General features: G+C 41.1%; 1 protein-coding gene across 3 annotated transcripts in view; it reads left to right on the top strand.

Moving 5' to 3' along the window:
* The first annotated feature begins 966 nt into the window (after positions 1-966).
* Positions 967-18,484, top strand: part of CLIP1 (CAP-Gly domain containing linker protein 1) — a 97,552-nt gene continuing 80,034 nt past the window's right edge. For 2 of the 3 annotated variants that reach the window (XM_029922018.1, XM_029922017.1), the window contains exons 1-3: positions 967-988; positions 15,576-15,770; positions 17,899-18,470. In XM_029922018.1, coding sequence (XP_029777878.1) covers positions 15,686-15,770; positions 17,899-18,470 — 657 coding nt within the window. In that variant the 5' untranslated portion in view covers positions 967-988; positions 15,576-15,685. The remainder of the gene's footprint in view (positions 989-15,575; positions 15,771-17,898; positions 18,471-18,484) is intronic. The other variant, XM_029922019.1, reaches the window with a different exon arrangement.

Genomic DNA, 18,484 nt, shown 5'->3' with positions numbered 1-18,484 from the left:
TTTATCCATTTATTTTGGGGGAGAACGCAAGCACAAATGCTCGAGCAGGGGAGTACAGAGAGAGAGAGAGAGAGAGAGAGAGATGCTCTACCAACTGGGCCACACAGGCACCCTGAAATTTTTACTAATTTTTTAAAATGTTTTATTTATTTTTGAGAGAGTCAGAGTGCGAGCAGGGGAGGGGCAGAGAGAGACAGAGAGACAGAATCTGACACAGGCTCCAGGTCTGAGCTGTCAGCACAGAGCCCGACGCGGGGCTGGAACGCACAAATGGTGAGATCATGACCTGAGCTGAAGTCAGTTAACTGACTGGGCCACCCAGGCACCCCAGTTTTACTAATTTTTATTCTGTGCCAACTTGTGAGCTCTAAAACACCTAAGAGGGCAGAGCTACAGCAGCCTGGCAATTTTGCTTTTTCTTAGCAAAAAACACCATTGCAGAGCTGTGGTGAGGCTTTATGCTTCTTCATTTTCAAAATGAACTTCTGGTTTACACATCGTAATCTTCACTCGTCTTAGTAAACAGAGTGAATGTTGGGGCTGCTGAAGTTAAGAATGCCAAGGCAGAGATCACATTTTAAACAAATGTTTAAATATTTTAAATTTTTCAGAATTCTTAAGAACTGCTTAATTATCCAGGGGAGAATGTTAAGAAAAGGTGATTGAAAATGAGCCCAAATGAAAACTTACCGGCTTGGAGTATATACAAATGTGTTTCTGGTGGTGAGCACAGGAAGGCGTTGCTTACCTGAGTGGGGAGAGCCCTCGGGGAGAAGGTGCATTTCTTGAGTCATCAGCGCCAGATTCAGAGATAAAGAACCTTCAGGGTTTTTCTAAGGTGGTGAGGTTGCACCCAAAGGAAAACACATCAGAATTCCTCTTTGTGATATCATCTTCATGACCTCACAGTCAGGGCTGCTCAAAATGTTTGTGCAACTTTTGGCAGGACATGCTCTGAGACCTGGCCCGATTCTACAGACATCATGAGGTACCAGCTTGTCTCCTATTGGTAGATTGTATTGACTTTCCTGCAACTTCTGTAGATTTAAAAAAAAAAAAAAAAGGCGTTAGTGGTAAGCCCTCTATATTTACTGAAGATTGTATATTGGTAAGAAAATCATTGTTTTAAAATATCCTCTGGCAGGACATTTAAAACCAGAAAACTCTGTGGTAGAACAGAAGTATTTTACTGTGTGAATGGGTATGCAGTTAATCAGTGGCTCTATTTGCTATGCAGTTTACTATCAGTTTTTCTGTTTCCTGCAAATAAACCTGACATTTTTGTTGTTTGAAAATCTATCTTCAGCATAAGGGCAAGTAACAATTTGAAATGACCAGATTTGGTTATCAGACTTGGTATAAATCAATTATGACCCAGACGCTTGCTTAAATTCAGATGCATCACGATAGAGAAGTTGTCATCATTTGTTTTTGAATATATTGTTTTGCTCTTTGTACTGGTTTTCGTTGGAGTTGGAAGAGAAAGCGTTGGTTCGCACAAATACCTAGAATATAGGCTTTGATGGTTAACATGTAGAATTTTCTCAAGGATTGTCCTCCTTTAAACAAAAACTTCAGAAACCTGGTATTCTATGTGCTGGGTGCAAGCACTTGATGAATTAGCCCTCCCATCTTCTTAAAGTAGATATTGAGATTCCTCTGACTTTGATTCTGTGAGCCCAAGTTGAGAGATTATTAGGTGGTCAAAAATATTTGTTTTCTTTTGTTACTGCTTTTCCCTCACAAAGCATGTCAGTATTAGACTCAACATCCCATTTTTTTAAGTAGATTTCTGTTTAAAGTGTTGTCCTATGTATTTTCCTCTGTAACAGTCATATGTTCTGATTTTCTTAAACATGTAGGACTTAGAGTCTTAAAACATTGACTTTCTTTGAGACTAGGAGCTCTTTATGAGTCCACTAAGTGTGTTTCCTTTCAAATGCGTCTCTTTGGGGCACATGGGTGGTTCAGTCAGTTAAGTGTCCGATTTCAGCTTAGGTCATGATCTCACAGTTTGTGAGTTCGAGCCCTGCATCAGGCTCTGTGCTGACAGCTCAGAGCCTGGAGCCTGCTTTGGATTCTGTGTCTCCCTCTCTCTCTCTGTGTCTTTACCCTATTCATGCTCTGTCTCTCTCTTTTTCTCTCTCAAAAACAAATAATTCAAAAAATTAAAAACAAAAACCCCCCAAATGTGTCTCTTTAACTGGCACATCTTTAGGACAGCCTCTTAGAAATGAGCCATCCTGTAAACATAGGTTATAGAAACTTGAAACTGCAAATTTTGAAGTGAATTTTAACTATAGGGACAACATTTAACTGCTTTAGATCAGTTTTCATTATTACAAACATTTCTGTATTTTCAGAATACGTTCTTATGCAGGGAGAATGGAACTGAATCTTTGATTAAAAAACTTTTTTTAAAAATTATTTTTGATGGAGAGAGAGAGAAAAAAGAGAACGAATGGGAGAAGGGTAGAGAGAGAGACAGACATAAGATCCAAAGCAGGTTCTGCACTGAAAGTAGAGAACCTGACATGGGGCTCGAACCCATGAACCATGAGATCATGATGTGAGCTGAAGTTAGATGCTTAACTGACTAAGGCACCCAGGTACCCCCAAATCTTTGTTTTTCAAATTCCTGTTCCCTCTGCAAGATCTATCCAAGTGGGGTCTGAATGGTAGTGGGTCAATCATAGCAGAGGGCGAGTGATTCCAGAGGCATCTTAAAATGACAATTTTAGTTTCCTTGGGCAGCTGGAACAGAACTTGCTCATTGTGCTTTGCACTGTGTTTAAATGGCTCTGGCTTCACTTCCAACCTTGGAATTCATTACTCTAGTCATGTTTTTATTTTTATTTTTCCTCTTTCCAAGGTCTTTGTAACCCATTGGTTTTTTCCTAAAAGCAATTTTTTTTTATCTGGATGTTTTTATGAGGCAGAGATTGCTTATGAAAAGGAGTAACTGCAGGGGCGCCTGGGTGGCTCAGTCGGTTGCTCAGGTCATAATCTCATGGTTTGTGAGTTCTAGCCCTGCATCGAACAATTGCTGTCAGTGCAGAGTCTGGTTGGGATCCCCTGTCCCCCTTTCTCTCTGGTCCTCCCCCATTAGCATGTACATTGTCTCTCTTAAAAATAAATAAACGTTAAAAAATGCTCTAGAAAAAAAGTAATGACAGTAAGCTTGCTTAATGCTCTGTCTTGAAAAGGGTGTTGTCTTGAACTGTATCCCTACCTCTGGAAATCTGTTTAGAGTGAAAGACTGACATTTATGTAATTTCCTGTTAAAGTTCTGTGTAGCAAGAGAAGTTCTATCTAATAGGAAAGTGGAGTGCTTGGATTCTTAGAAATAATAGCTAATTGTTTTGGTGCTTACTGTGTACTGGCATTATCCTAGTCACTTGGACCTCCCTAGGTGCAGGTCTTTTCCAGTATCTAACACACTCAACAGATGTGCGCCAAATCTTGACTTCCCAGAGGGTAGAGCACATTTTTTTGTTGGGTGGAGGAGAATATTTCTACTTTCCAGAATCCTAACTGCTGACATTCTCAAAAAATGTAAAGCACACTTCTTTTTGGGAAATACCAAAGAGGATAGGTCTTCTAAGGTTATTTGCTTCCCTGAAATAAATATCTTGTCTTTTTAAAATTTGTTATTTAGGGCGCCTGGGTGGCTTAGTCGGTTAAGCCTCCGACTTCGGCTCAGGTCAGATCTCACACTCGTGGGTTCGAGCCCCGCGTCAGGCTCTGTGCTGACAGCTAGCTCAGGGCCTGGAGCCTGCTTCGGACTCTGTGTCTCCTTCTCTCTCTGCCCCTCCCCCTCTCATGCTCTGTCTCTCTCTCTGTATCAAAAATAAATAAAACATTAAAAAAAATTAAAAAAGAAATAAAATTTGTTATTTAACTCAGATCTCAGAGTTAAGTCACAAACTAGCATATTAATCTACTTCAAAATTTTTGCTTACTTGAGGCCTAGCTTTTTTTTTTTTTTTTTAATTTTGGTCCCTTAAAATAAACCTGTAGGTTACACAGGAAAAAGAACAAAGCCCTGTTCCTCTAGTGTTGATGTTTAGCAACAAAGCTTCCTTTTAGATGAAATTTAAACCTTTTAATGAGAAGAGAGTCAGAAGGGTTTGTGCCACTGAACCATTTATACGTCCTGGAGTCCTTCTCCCTGCAGCCGAGTCGGTGCTTGGAAGTAGATCTCCGTTCTTGCATCTCCCATTTGAGAATGTAAAAAATAGTGGCTATTTTTGACTGTTCAGAAGTGAGTTCTAGAGATAAACGTTTTATAAATGGTTCTTGGCTTGAAAAAATATTGGAACTATGGCATCAGTCAGTGATGTAAATACAGGATTCTAGGGTTAGTGTATAGTCTGCTGCAGTATTGTATTTGGAAATTGAGACTATAAAGTAACGTGACTGGCTTTTAAAAATAAATGGGGTGCCTGGGTGCTCAGTCAGTTGAGCATCCTATTCTTTTTTAAGTCTCCCATCCCTACTTTATAAAAAAATTATTTATTTTAAAATTTATATACAAGTGAGCATATAGTGCAATAGTGGTTTCAGGAGTAAATTCCTTAAAGCCTCTTAACCATTTAACCCATCTCCCTCCCACAGCCCCTTCAGCAACCCTCTGTTTGTTCTCTGGATTTAAGAATCTGTTATGTTTTGCCCCCTCCCTGTTTTTATATTATTTTTGCTTTCCTTCCCTTACATTCATCTGTTTTTTATCTTAAATTCCTTATATGAGTGAAGTCATATGATACTTGTTTTTCTCTGACTAATTTCATTTAGCTTAATACTCTCCAGATCCATCAGATCTTGGAAATGGCAAGATTTCATTCTTTTTAATTTTTGAGTAATACTCCATTGTGTTTGTATGTATGTATGTATATGTATGTGTGTGTATATATATATATATATACACACACACCACATCTTCTTTATTCATTCATCCGTCGATGGACACTTGGGCTCTTTCCGTACTTTGGCTGTTGTTGATAGCACTGCTATAAACATTGGGATGCACGTGACCCTTCGAAAGAGCACACCTGTATCCTTTGGATAAATACCTAGTAGTGCAGTTGCTGAGTTGTAGGGTAGTTCTATTTTTAATTTTTTGAGAAACTTCCACACTGTTTTCCAGAGTGGCTGCCCCAGTTTGCGTTCCCATCAGCGTGCAAAAGAGATCCTCTTTCTCAGCATCCTTGCCAACATCTATTGTTGCCTGAATTAATGTTAGCCATTCTGACAGGTGTGAGGTGGTATCTCATTGTGGTTTTGATTTGTGTTTCCCAGATGATGAGTGATGTTGAGCATTTTTTCATGTGTCGGTTGGCCATCTGGATGTCTTCTTTGGAGAAATGTCTTTTGCCCATTTCTTCACTGGATTATTTGTTTTTTGGGTGTTGGGTTTGTTAAGTTCTTTATAGATTTTGGATACTAACCCTTTATCTGATATGTGATTTGCAAATATCTTCTCCGATTCCATTGGTTGCCTTTTAGTTTTGCCGATTGTTTCCTTTGCTGTGCAGAAGCTTCTTACTTTTATGAGGTTCCAACAGTTCACTTTTGCTTTTGTTTCCCTCCCCTTCAGAAACGTGTTGAATAAGAATTTGCTGCAGCTAAGGTAAAAGAGGTTTTTGCGTGCTTTCTTCTCCAGGATTTTGATGGTTTACTGTCTTACATTTAGGTCTTTCATCTATTTTGAGTTTATTTTTGTGTATGTTGTAAGAAAGTGGTCCACGCTTATTTTTCTGCATGTCGGTGTCCAGTTTTCCCAACAACATTTGCTGAAGAGACTGTTTTTATTCCGTTGGATATTTTTTTCCTGCTTTGTTAAAAGATTAGATGGTCATATGTTTGTGTCCATTTCTGGGAGAGCATCCAACTTCTGATTTCGGGTCAGGTCATGATCTCATGCTTTGTGGGATCGAGCCCTGTTTTGGCTCTATGCTGGCAGTGTTGAGCCTGCTTGGGATTCTCCCTTTCCCTCTCTCTCTGCTGCTGCCCCCTCTCTCTGAAAATAAGTATTTAAAAAAAATGGAAAAATGGGCTCCTGGCTGGTTCAATCAGTGGAGCATGTGGCTCTTGATCTCAGGGTCACGAGTTTGAGTCCCATGTTGGGTGTAGAGATTACTTAAATAAACTTTAAATAAATGAAAAAAATACACCGGAACTTCTGTCATCTAGGGAAGTGTTGTTCATTTATTATAGTGATAGAGCCATTAATTCTGGGAAGAACTCTTGTAATTGCTTCTGTGCCTTGGATACATTTTTGCTATATTAAGTAGTTGCACATCATATTTTTTTTCACATTATATTTTAATGTTTTTTTAATACAAATTTTGGAAGCAACTAGTAGTGTTTTAGAGCCAAGTCCAGTGAAGAGCTTTGAGAGAATTGAGGTGGTCATTACCACTTACGGTCACCAAGAGTACAACTTACAGACTGTCTCTGAAGTTAATTCTAAAAGAGGAGTCAAAGATACTTTTTTTTTTTAAATGTTTATCTGTATTTGAGATATAGAAGGAGACAGAATATGAGTGGGGGAAGGACAGAGAGAGACGGCGACACAGAATCTGAAGCAGGCTCCAGGCTCCAAGCTGTCAGCCCAGAGCCTGATGCAGGGCTTGAACCCAAGAACTGTGAGATCACGACCTGAACCAAAGCAGACGCTTAACCAACTGAGCCACCCAGGTGTCCCAAAGATACTTTTGACCAAAGCAGCAGTATTGAGAGAACCTTAAGGTTTATTCAAGTGATTGCATTTGGCAAGTAGATCCTTTCTGGATGGAGGAGGTTCTAGAACAGTGCTGTCCAATAGAACTTATAGGTTGGTAGAAATTGTTATATGTTGTACTGTGGTTATTGAGCACTTGAAATGTGGCTCATGTGACTGAGGAGCTGAATTTATTTCATTTTATAAGAATTTAAAGTTTAAACAGCACATGTGGCTAGTGACTACCATACTGGGTAGTGTACATCTAGAACATTTAGCTTTCAGTGTGACTTACAGACTGGCATGAACAGTTGATGGTAAGACACTATAAAAATCTTAAAAAAAATTTTTTTTAATGTTTATTTGTTTTGGAGAGAGAGACTGAGCGTGAGCAGGGGAGGGGCAGAGAAAGAGGGAGACACAGAATCCAAAGCAGGCTTCAGGCTCTGGCTTGTTATGTTAGCACAGAGCCGGACATGGGGATTGAACTCATGGACCGTGAGATCATGACCTGAGCCGAAGTCAGATGCTTAACTGACTGAGCCACCCAGGCACCCCTATAAAAATCTTAAAACAGTTATTTTACCAGCAAATATGAGTTTATTCTGGAATAGCAGAGAATTGCAGTTCAAGACAAGCAGGCTGTAGCAAAAACCATAGGCTAATCCAACAAAGTAAGAAGCACGTTATTTTATGGAGTAGGTGGAAATTGGAAGGGTAAGTTTTTGAGAAGAGTCCATTTGAGAAAGGCAAGAGTTCAAGATCGTGACTGTTTCTCTTTGGCTGAGTGAGGTAGTCAATTTCTTGGAGGAGATGCAGTGTGCATCCTTTGCTGTTGGGGCCTGTAATTGAGGATTCTTTCTTGTTGAAAGTTCTGTTGGGATCTGTCAGTGACAATTCCTGACAGGTACTGCTTGAGAGCTCCCCCTTCTGGCCTCGTGACTCCTTGTCAGTCAGGTTACCTTTTATTCACGTTCACATTATCAAGGCAAAGTAGGTCGTGGGATTTCTGGTCTGCCCCACCCCATGTGCAGAGTAGTAGAGAGGCCAGAATTTGTCCTTTATGGTCAGTGGTATCTAATTTTTATAGCCCTTGGAAATTTATCCTTGCTATGTGAAGGATTCGAGATGAGAACCTTCCTTTGTATATCCATTTTGGTCACTGACTTCAAATGCTCATGGCTCCTCTTCATGAAATTTAAGACCTGACCCTGGCAGCCCCCATCTGTTACTTGGACCCACGGTTGGAGTGAGTGAGGACTTGATATGCCACTAGAAAAAGCCTACCAACCCTTGGTTTAAATCTTTGCTTGACAACGATAGCCAGGTTATGATCACTAAAATGAACAACTGAAATAGATTTAGTGTTTAAGAGGAAACTCTAGACATCTTTCATTCCTTTCACTAGAATCTTGAAGTAAAAGCTGATCGTAGTAAATTTCCTTGATTGAACTCTAAGGCTCTTGTCTAACCTGTTTTATTGCAAGAGCCTTCTGATGTTAGCCAAACCAAGCTGCTCAGTGTCTTACTCACCTGCTTTACCTTTCCTTGTCCTTCCTCTCCTCCTCTGGAGTCTTTTCTCTGTGACTTTTAAAATCCTGACTGCTGACACCAGGACAAGGCTCTACTTTGCTTTGAGCCCTCCCTGAAATCCTTCCTTGCCATGAAGCCTTTTCTTTCTTCCTTAATCCACTCCACCCTCCCATCTTCTAAAAACACTTTCAGGATCATTGGAAGGTTCGGTATTTCTTGTAAGTTACATTATATTCTTAGTTGTTTTTCACTTATGTGGGTCTTTTCTTCCCAACTACATTATTAAATTCCTTGAGTTTAGGTCTATATCATGTATTTTTCTGTCCCTTATAGCAAGCAGCAAGTATAACCTTTTAAAATACTGATACCCTAACTAGTTTGTCGAATTACTGAAACAATTAAGACTATTTTCCTCATTAATTTTCTTTCATGAGCATTGTTTATAAAGTACTGTGGGGAATATAACAATGACAAAAAGACCATGGCAACTCTAAATATAAAGCACAAATGGGTAGAGCAGCAGTTCTCAACACTTTTTTCATTGAAAAAAAAATTTTTTTTTCCCCAAAAGCAAAGGGCTTTATTATGAATTTAGGCCCAGCCAGCCTAAACTCAGGCTTTCCTTGAAAAATTTTTAAAATGTTTTTATTTATTTTTGAGAGAGAGAGAGAGAGAGACAGCATGAGTGGGGGAGGAACAGAGAGAGAGAGAGAGAGAGAGGGTGACACAGAATCTGAAGCAGGCTCTAGGCTCCGAGCTGTCAGCACAGAGCTTGGTGCAGGGATCGAACTCAGGAACTGTGAGATCATGACCTGAGCTGAAGTCGGATACCTAACTGACTTGAGCCATTCAGGCGCCCCTCAATACTTTTTTCCTTACAACCCTTTTACATTCTTAAAAATTATTGAGGTATCAAGAGGGCTTTCTTTATTTAGGTTTTATCTATTGATATCTATACCATATTAGAAATTAAAGCTGGAAATATTACTTCACTAGAAATTAGAAATCTGTTACATGTTTTTTTTTTTTTTTAATTTTTAATGTTTATTTATTCTTGGGAGATAGAGACAGCGTGAGCAGGGGAGGGACAGAGAGAGAGGGAGACACAGAATCTGAAGCAGGATTCAGGCTCCAAGCTGTCAGCACAGAGTTGGATGCAGGGCTCAAACTCACAAGCCTTAGATCATGACCTGAGCCAAAGTCAGACATTTAACTGACTGAGCCTTTTGGGCGCCCAGAAATTCATTACATGTTACATGTTACATGAATTTTTAATGAGTAACTTTCTCTAAAATAAAAACTTAAAAATGGCATTGTTTTTACATTTTTGCAATTCTGTCTTTAATGGAAGACAGCTTAATAGGAGACAGGTGCTTCCTCATTCGATCTGTAGTGAATTGTTTTGGTTGCTGCACATAGAGGAATTTGGCCTCAATGGGTAAAGAGGAAAGGAAAAGAGCATTTTCAGAGCATTTTTAGATAATTATGGATTTTCTTCTACCAAAATTTGGTAGGCTGTAGTTTATTAAAGGTTGGGTCTGAAACTGTATGAATGAACTTTTATTGTTACCTAACAATCCATTGGTCTAATTTGTGCTTTGAATGAACATTTTACCCATGAGTGATTTTGTAACATGCATTGTCCGTTGAGAAATATTGATCACTGAGTTACTCCACATTTCTGTATGCTGGCACATTTCATTATGTAATATCAAAAAGTCATGTTTGTTAAAACCATTGATTTTATCAGAAAATTCTTTAGTATTGAGAAGGTGTCAAGCTCATAGTGAAGGGTGTGTTTTCCAAAATTCGAAGTTTCTCCTGAATGCCTAAAATGTATCTTTGTTAACAAATTGCCATTTTCCTTGAGGGGACAGGGTCACATAGTTCATTTCTAAGAGAATGTCTGCCAGATTACCCCCGCCTCAGTAGCCATAGTTTACCGGTCATTTTTTTCAAGTACAGTGGATGTTCCCCAAAGAAGTGGCTAATTGAGCTTGTGCCTCCATTGTACACGGTCTTCTTTGTGACGTGGCGCAGCAGGGCACAGCCAAGGTGCTTCCTGTGTATTTGCCATGTTGCTGTAGAGTATTAAAAAGACATGTATTTAAGGGTTGGATTTCTTTCAAATTTTTAAACATTTTAGTTTGTTTATTTTGAGAGAGTGCACGAGAGCGTACTACCTCTTCATTACAGTGGAGGATGGATAATTTCATACCATCTGTTCCTGGGCTGCTGGGTTCACCTCATTTAGCCCAGTTCTTCACTCCTTCTTTCATTCCCAAACTCTGATTCTGCCTTCTGTAATTCAGGTTGTAATGATCAGTCTTCTCACTATGTTCTGTGAATAGTCTCCTTCCCTCCTTGCTTTATCTGACACTTGCCTCTGAAGAACGCCTTCCACCTCCCCTGCAGCCCATAGGGAGATACCTGAGGGCCAGGACAGTGAGATTGTTGAACCCCAGCTCTTCTACCACCTGGTACCCGTCCTGCAGCTGACATCCCCTGACCTCAGTCTCTTTCTTTGATTCCATTTAACGTCTCCACTCCCTTTATCTGTGGACTCCCTGGTGCTTTGTAAAATCCATACTCAGGCTGCTGTCTTCCATCCTCTGGAAGCCTCTCACTCTGACTCAAAGGGAAGGGAGCATTAGCATCCCCTGGGAGTGTTAGCAGAACCCAAGGCCCCATCCCAGACCTGCTGAGTGAGAATCTAGTTTAACGGGATGCCGTTGGAGTACCTAGCACCCTCGAGATGACCATTCTCCGTCCTGTTGAGCTCTCTCATCCCTCACTGCGTTTCACTATCAGACCCATGCTGTCTTCACTTCCCTTCACCTATCTCAGATTCCCTGTCCTGTTTTTTTTTTTTAAAGATTGAATTGATTAATTTGTTAAAAAAACTTTTTATAGTTTATTTCTTTTTGAGATAGAGACAGCACAAGCAGGGGAAGGTCAGAGAGAGAGGGAGACACAGAATCTGAAACAGGCTATAGGCTCCATGCTCTTCAATACAGAACCTGCTGTGGGGCTCGAACCCATGAACTGCAAGATAGTGACCTGAGCCTGAAGTCAGATGCTTAACCAACTGTGCCACTTAGGTGCCCCTAAAGATTTTATTTTTTTTAATTAATCTCTACACCCAACATAGGGCTTGAACTCACAACCCTGAGATCAAGAGTTACATCGTCTGCTGGCTGAACCAGCCAGGCATCCCTCCCTGTTCCTTTTTAATCCCTCCTTGCTTTTCCCTTCCATTTTTATTTAACTGACAAATTTTTTATTATGATTGAACTTAGCTCCCCACCTTCCTGGTACCTGTGCCTGAGCAGAAGCTTGTTAGTAGAAGAAAAGGTAACAGGAGGCTCTTTTCCCTTTAAGTTTGTGACTGCAAACCTCATGTTTACTCTGCTGCTTGGCATTCCTGCTACATTTCCCCAGTAAGCTCCCATTTTCTTTGCTCAAAGACAGATATTTTTTTTGTGTTCAGCTTTCATTCTGAACCTCCCAGAGGTGTCTCTCCTGCTTTCTGCATGGGCCCATGAGAAAATGGAAGAGTGCTTTTTTCATAGTAGTTTCTCAGGAAACATTTGTTGAATGAGTGGGTTACTATCTTGGAGGAAGATTTCATCAGAGAGCTGATCTACTAGGAAAAGCATGGGGTCTCAAAAGTGCCACTACCACTTGTTTGACCTTGAGAAAACCACTTAACTGCTCAGACCTTCATTCTCTGTCCGTGAATGTGTGCATTGATAACTGTTCACATTCCTTCCAGGTTATTTTGAGGTGCAAGTAACTCGGTTTTATCTCTGTGCTTTGGGTATTCTTGCTGTTGTACATGTGTCCATCATCTTAGTAAGATGAGTCCTAATGTTTTTAATTGTGGTGTCTGGTCCCTCCTAAGTTTGGATGTTAGGTTCAGTGGAAAGAAGTTGGACTCGAATCAGGCCTACATACTGTTCATATCTCTGCTGCTCAGCCAGGTGACCTCAGGTGGCTGGTCATGAACAAGTGAGGAAATACATCTATTTACCTGAGGTGTTGATTTATTTGTTAAGAAAGGATAATAATAGTAGTTGATCTATAGAATTGCAAGCTTCAAGTGGAATAATATGCATAAAAACTATTTCTAGAGTATAATACTGTTCATACAAGTTGGGAGGGTAGAGGAGAAGTGTGGTTTGTCTTATTTTAGGTCCAAACTCTTGAGATTTCAGTAAGCACGAACATCAGAAATTCAGCTAGGCTCAGCATATTAGAGAGGAAAGAATGTCTTTTTTAAAAAATTTTGCATGTATTTTGGAAGAGATTAGTTTTTTTTTAATTTTTAAAAATGTTTTATTTATTTTTGATTGGGAGAGAGACACAGCATGAGCAGAGGAGGGACAGAGAGAGGGAGACACAGAATTGGAAACAGGCTCCAGGTTCTGAGTTGTCACCACTGAGCCCAGTGTGGGGCTTGAACTCACGAACTATGAGATCATGACCCGAGTCGAAGTTGGACATTCAACTGACTGAGCCACCCAGGTGCCCCTGAAGAAATTAGTCTTAAGGTGACATTCACTGACCTTGAAACATTATATGGAGATGTTGCTTCTTGGTCATTACCATTTGTAGGTACCATGACCAAGATTTTGATCTTTTGTTTCTCAGTAAATTGATTTTTTGAAGCAAGCCAGACATGCCATTCATTCATAATACATGAAGAAGAAACTTGAATTGGAGGATTAAAAAACACAGCAGTGGTGGTGTTGTTACTAATTCTTTTATTTAGACAGACTAGACTTTTCTCCTTTGTTATATCTTGGTCACGGTTCCCTGCTTCTGGATTCAAATGACTTGGATGGACCGAAAGGCAGAGGCATTCATATTAGGCCACAAAGTCCTAGACTTTGGGTTTATAGCTATTCTTAGGTTCCTAAAAACCACATGCTCTGTTCTTTTGACTGAGGCTTATAGATGGTCAGATTTTTGTGAGCTCAGGGTGTTGAGCTACAAAGTTTGAAATTGGCTGAGGCTTCCTATTTGCTGATTATGGTAGTTTTCACAGTCTCTCTTTTGGGAGGAGTGCTTGACCAGAGCCCAGGAACTCACTGTTCTGCCTGAGTGAATTATTTTAAAGAGCACGTCATGCTCTCTTCTTACCATTGTAATAACTTCCCTGGGACCATTGTGCTCTCTCTGCCTGTTCTCTTCTTACCTACCTGACCCTTTCACCTTTTAATGTTGAACCAGTCAGAAGAGTAGGCTTGACATATAACAAGGCCCCATGGCAGTTTCTGACCTTAGCCTATCCCCACCCTCTTCAAATTCTCTGGACATGTCAATAGCTGAGTTTAGAGGGGACTCAGCCATTCCCTTCCATCTAGGGCAATAGCAAGAACCAGTAAATCTGCTTGAAACTTACAGGCTGTGTATGGGTGAGGGTCTGACAGTAAAGCAGGTGGCTTCAAACGCGACTCTGAATCAACCCCCCGCCCTGGCACAGGGTCTTCCACACCCACTGCCACCATCCCGGCAGGGATAATGATGGTGATAGAAAGGAGTCTTGGAATTTTGTATTAATAGTCAGGATTGGCAATCACTGTCTTCCACTAAACAGTTCTTTCTCTGTTAATCAGAATCTTCTCAAAGCTACATAATTTACTTTTCACATGATTAAAAACACCCATACCATTTGGACCTTTCAAGAACCATGTGGAATCTGCAAATGGAGCCTAATGAGGCAACTGTCTTTGTCTTCTGTCCAGTCTGATTATCTTGGAACAGAAAAGCTGACATGGCTGTCTGTATTCCTTTCCTAGGGCTGCCGTAACAAATTACCACAAACTGGGTGCCTTAAAACAACAGAAATGTGTTCTCTCACAGTTCCTGGAGGCCAGAAGTCAGAAAAACAATATGCCAGCGAGGTTGGGTCCTTTTGGAGGCTCTGAGGGAGCATTCCTCTCAATGCCTGTCCCTGAGCTTTTGGTGGCTGTCAGCTATCCTTGGCTTTGGACACATCACTGTAATTCCTGCCTCCATCTTCTTGTGGCCTTCTTGGTGTGTTCTCTTGCTCTAATAAGGACATTTGTTATTAGATTTAGGGTCTACCCAGTAATCCCAGGATGATCTCATCTCAAGATCCTTAACTAAATTACATCTGCAAAGATTCTTATTCCAAATAAGGTCCCATTCACAGGTTCTAGATGAATATATCTGGGTGGGGGAGGGGTGGACACTGTTCAGTCCACCCTAGGGGCCATAGCAGGCTCCTCTGACATCCCTGGCCAGATTTTTTGCCGCTGCTCATCATTGCTTGTAAGAGAGACAGAATGGCAGGGACGCCTGGGTGGCTTAGTCGGTTGAGTGTCTGACTTCTGCTCAGGTCATGATCTCAGGGTTCACAAGTTCCAGCCCCACATCGGGCTCTGTGCTGAAGCTCAGAGCCTGCTTCAGATTCTGTGTCTCCCTCTCTGCCCCTCCCCCACTCACTCTCTCTCTGTCTCTCTCAAAAATAAATACACATTAAAAAAAAAAAGAATGGCAGAGTGACATTGGTTCTTCCTCGTCTCAGTTCTAATAGAGAAAAGTGTAAGACATTTGACAAGAGAGTCAGTAACATTTTTTTGTCTCTTTGAATTATTTTGTTTTAGGTGTTATGTTTAGAAATCTTTTCCCGTGTTCCTAAATTCCTAAGTCTTTCTCCTGTCTTAAAGAGAATTAAGACAAGATCCTACTTTGCCTAGGCCCAAAGTTACAGATTCATACCTGGTCTTGAGTAAATCAAAAGTGTGTTATGTTTCTGTAGACCGGACAAAAACAAATTTCCTTCAGCACTTCCAAGATACAGCTTTTTCTTACAAAGTTTGAACCTCTCCCTAGTTTGACATGTATATAGTTTTGTATTGAGCATTGCATAATTCTGTGAACTTAAAAAAGGTAGGAAGTTGATACTGCCTTGTGGTCATAAAACTTGAGCAGTATACAGATGAATGAATGAAAAGCCCCTTCTTTTCCTTCTTTTTCACATTTTCTGAATCCATTATGTAGATGTGTGATTTTAGGTTCTGTACTGAGCTGGTAATATTAAGTAAAGAAAAATGGATGTACTGCTAGGCCCAACTACTTGTTTGTAGGGTAGTAAACTGCTTCTAAATCCATTTCAGCAGCATCTTCATGTTTTTATCTAGAGTTTTCTCGGGCTCTAGGTTTCGTGTGGAGATAGTTATCATCATGTATAAAGAAATTTAGGTTGGGAAACTGCTTTGATAATAGATGTTATTTCTACTTTGTTCCTCCTGTAGATTCTAAATTCTGTTTATATTTTTTCTCTTTGCAGATTTAACCCAGAGACTGACTTTACCATAGAAACACCCGTAGTTCTATCAATGGTTGGGGCAAGATAGAGGTAACAGGCAAAGGAAAAACAGCTCCAACATCCTAAGGACAATGAGTATGCTGAAACCAAGTGGGCTTAAGGCCCCTACCAAGATCCTTAAACCTGGAAACACATCCTTGAAGACACCTGCTACTGGTAAGGCTTTCTGTTTTCCCTTAGTAGAAATCAATTTGATCCTACTTGAAAACTTGAAAAAGACAGCCTTAGAACACTTCATATTCTTGAAAATATTTGAAAAATAAACTGCCAAAGAAGATGGTAGAGAGCACCTACTATCTTCTAAAAACAACAACAACAACACAAACTGCATATTCCCTCTTCGGTGTAGGATACAGGGATGTTCATCCTCCTCAGGCTGTCCACACAACTCTGTTCTTTCATCTGTGCGAGGTTCACTCTGTTGATCAGGCCTCAGGCCAGATGTTACTTCCTCTCGGAGGCCTTCCCTAACTCCTCTGCCTAAAGACACCATCTCCTCCACAGCATTTCCCTTACCTGAAATCACCTGCTGTGGCTCTTGACTCTGGGCTCTGTAACAGCATAGGCTGTGCTGTCTTGCTTTGTCCCCTGGTGAAGAACAGTGTCTGGTACTAGGTTCTGGAGTGGTAGAAACTCAAAGAAGAGAGGGATCATAAATAAATACATTATTTCATTTAATTTTTATTTTGTTAGTTTTTTTTTAAGTTTATTTATTTTGGAAGGGAGGGAAGGGCAGAGAAAGAGAATCCCAAGTAGGCTCTACACGGTCAGTACAGAGCCCAACATGGGGCTCGAACTCATGAACTACAAGACTATGGCCTGAAGTAAAGGTGGACCCTAACTGACTGAACCACCCAGGTACCCCTTACTTTATTACTTTTTTAAAGCTTATTTATTTTGAGAGAGAGTCAGTGTGTGCATGCAGGTGGGAGAGGGAGGGAGGGAAGGAGGAAGAGACAGAGATAGAGGCAGGGAATCCCAAGCAGTTTCCGCTCTGTCACGGAACCTGACATGAACCGTGAGATCATGACCTGAGCCAAAATCAAGAGTTGGATGCTTAACCTACTGAGCCACCCAGGTGCCCCTAAAATTGTTAAGCCATTGCTTTCCCCTTACAGATGAAGAAATTGAACTCCGAGAACATGTAACATCCTAAGATTGCAATATGCCTAGTAAATGGTAGCGTGCTTAAGGGGCACCTGTGTGGCTCATTCAGTTAAGCATCCGACTCTTGGCTTCTGCTCAGGTTGTGATCTCATAGTTTCATGAATTCAAGCCCCATGTCGGGCTCTGTGCTGACAGATTGGAGCCTTCTTGGGATTCTGTCTTCCTCTCTCTCTCTGCCCCTTCCCTGCTGGTGCTGTCTCTCTCTCTCTCAAATAAAATAAACTTAAAAAAAAATGGTAGTGGTTAAGAATGTGGACTTGGCCAGTTCATACCAAATATTTAATGAATGCTTGCTGGATGAGTGCTTGAATTTCCAGTGTAAATATCACATTTCTGGCAAAATTTGATTTCTGTTTTTACCGTAGGGTAGAATTACAAAGTCATCTTGCCTTAGCAGGGAGTTTGGCCAGGTGCTACCTTTTTTCCCCTTGTGATTTCCACATCACTGCCAGCAAAGGAATAGGGTTTACCTGGTGCTCTCGGAGTGAGATGGCTGAGCTGCGGCACCGAGTCTCCTCCTCCTTCAGGCTGATTGCGAATCTCTGGTTCCAAGGTCCAAGCCTTCCCTGGCTGCTCCCGTGTGGGAGTAGCGGCCATCTCCAGGGATCCGAATGGGTGTTTGCGCATGATGTGCAGGGCAGTGGGGTGGAGGGAAAAATGAAATCAAACCTGTATTATGATCTATGAGAAAGGAACTTTTCCCCCCCCTTGCTTGGACTTTTTCCAGTCATAATTACTGATAAGGATTAATCCCACAAGCTCACTGAGTTTTGAAAGCCTTGAAAATGAGTGATGGGTTAAGTACTTTTATCTTTTTTTGTTTGTTTGTTTCATTGATTTAAGTAATTTCTACATCCAATGTGGGGCTTGAACTCACAACCCCAAGATCAAGTGTTGCATGCTTCACTCAGCCAGCCAGCCAGGTGCTTCAACGAGTCAAGTACTTTTTGCCTCCTTGTTTTTTAAAAAAAAAAAAAAAAAAAGGACAGCACACCTTAGAAAATCTGTGACTCTTGTTACTTTGGGCTTTCTCCGGTTTATTTTCCTTTAAAGTAGGAAGGAGTTGTCTGCTTGAATGTGAAAGTGAGTCTTCACTAATCCTTTCTTCTGTTTGCAGTTGTAGCTCCAGTGGAAAGAACAACATCCAGTGAAAAAGCATCAAGCGCACCATCCTCTGAGGCACAAGAGGAATTTGTGGATGACTTTCGAGTCGGGGAGAGAGTTTGGGTGAATGGGAATAAGCCTGGATTCATCCAGTTTCTGGGAGAAACCCAGTTTGCACCAGGCCAGTGGGCCGGGATTGTGTTAGACGAACCCATAGGCAAGAATGACGGGTCAGTGGCAGGAGTTCGGTACTTTCAGTGTGAGCCTCTAAAGGGCATATTCACCCGCCCATCGAAGTTGACAAGGAAGGTGCAGGCAGAAGATGAAGCTAACGGCCTGCAGACGACTCCTGCTTCCAGAGCGACTTCGCCTCTGTCCACCTCAGCGGCTGGCATGGTAGCCTCGTCCGCAGCAGCCCCTTCAAACATCCCCCATAAATCTTCCCAGCCAACAGCAAAGGAACCTTCAGCTACGTCTCAGATCAGCAACCTCACAAAAACTGCCAGTGAATCTATCTCCAACCTCTCAGAGGCCAGTTCAGTCAAGAAAGGAGAAAGAGAACTCAAAATTGGAGACAGAGTATTGGTGAGTCCAAGACC

The sequence above is a fragment of the Suricata suricatta genome, chromosome 14 (assembly GCF_006229205.1).
Source record: "Suricata suricatta isolate VVHF042 chromosome 14, meerkat_22Aug2017_6uvM2_HiC, whole genome shotgun sequence".
Taxonomy (NCBI): domain Eukaryota; kingdom Metazoa; phylum Chordata; class Mammalia; order Carnivora; family Herpestidae; genus Suricata; species Suricata suricatta.
This window is presented reverse-complemented; position numbering and strand designations above follow the sequence as displayed.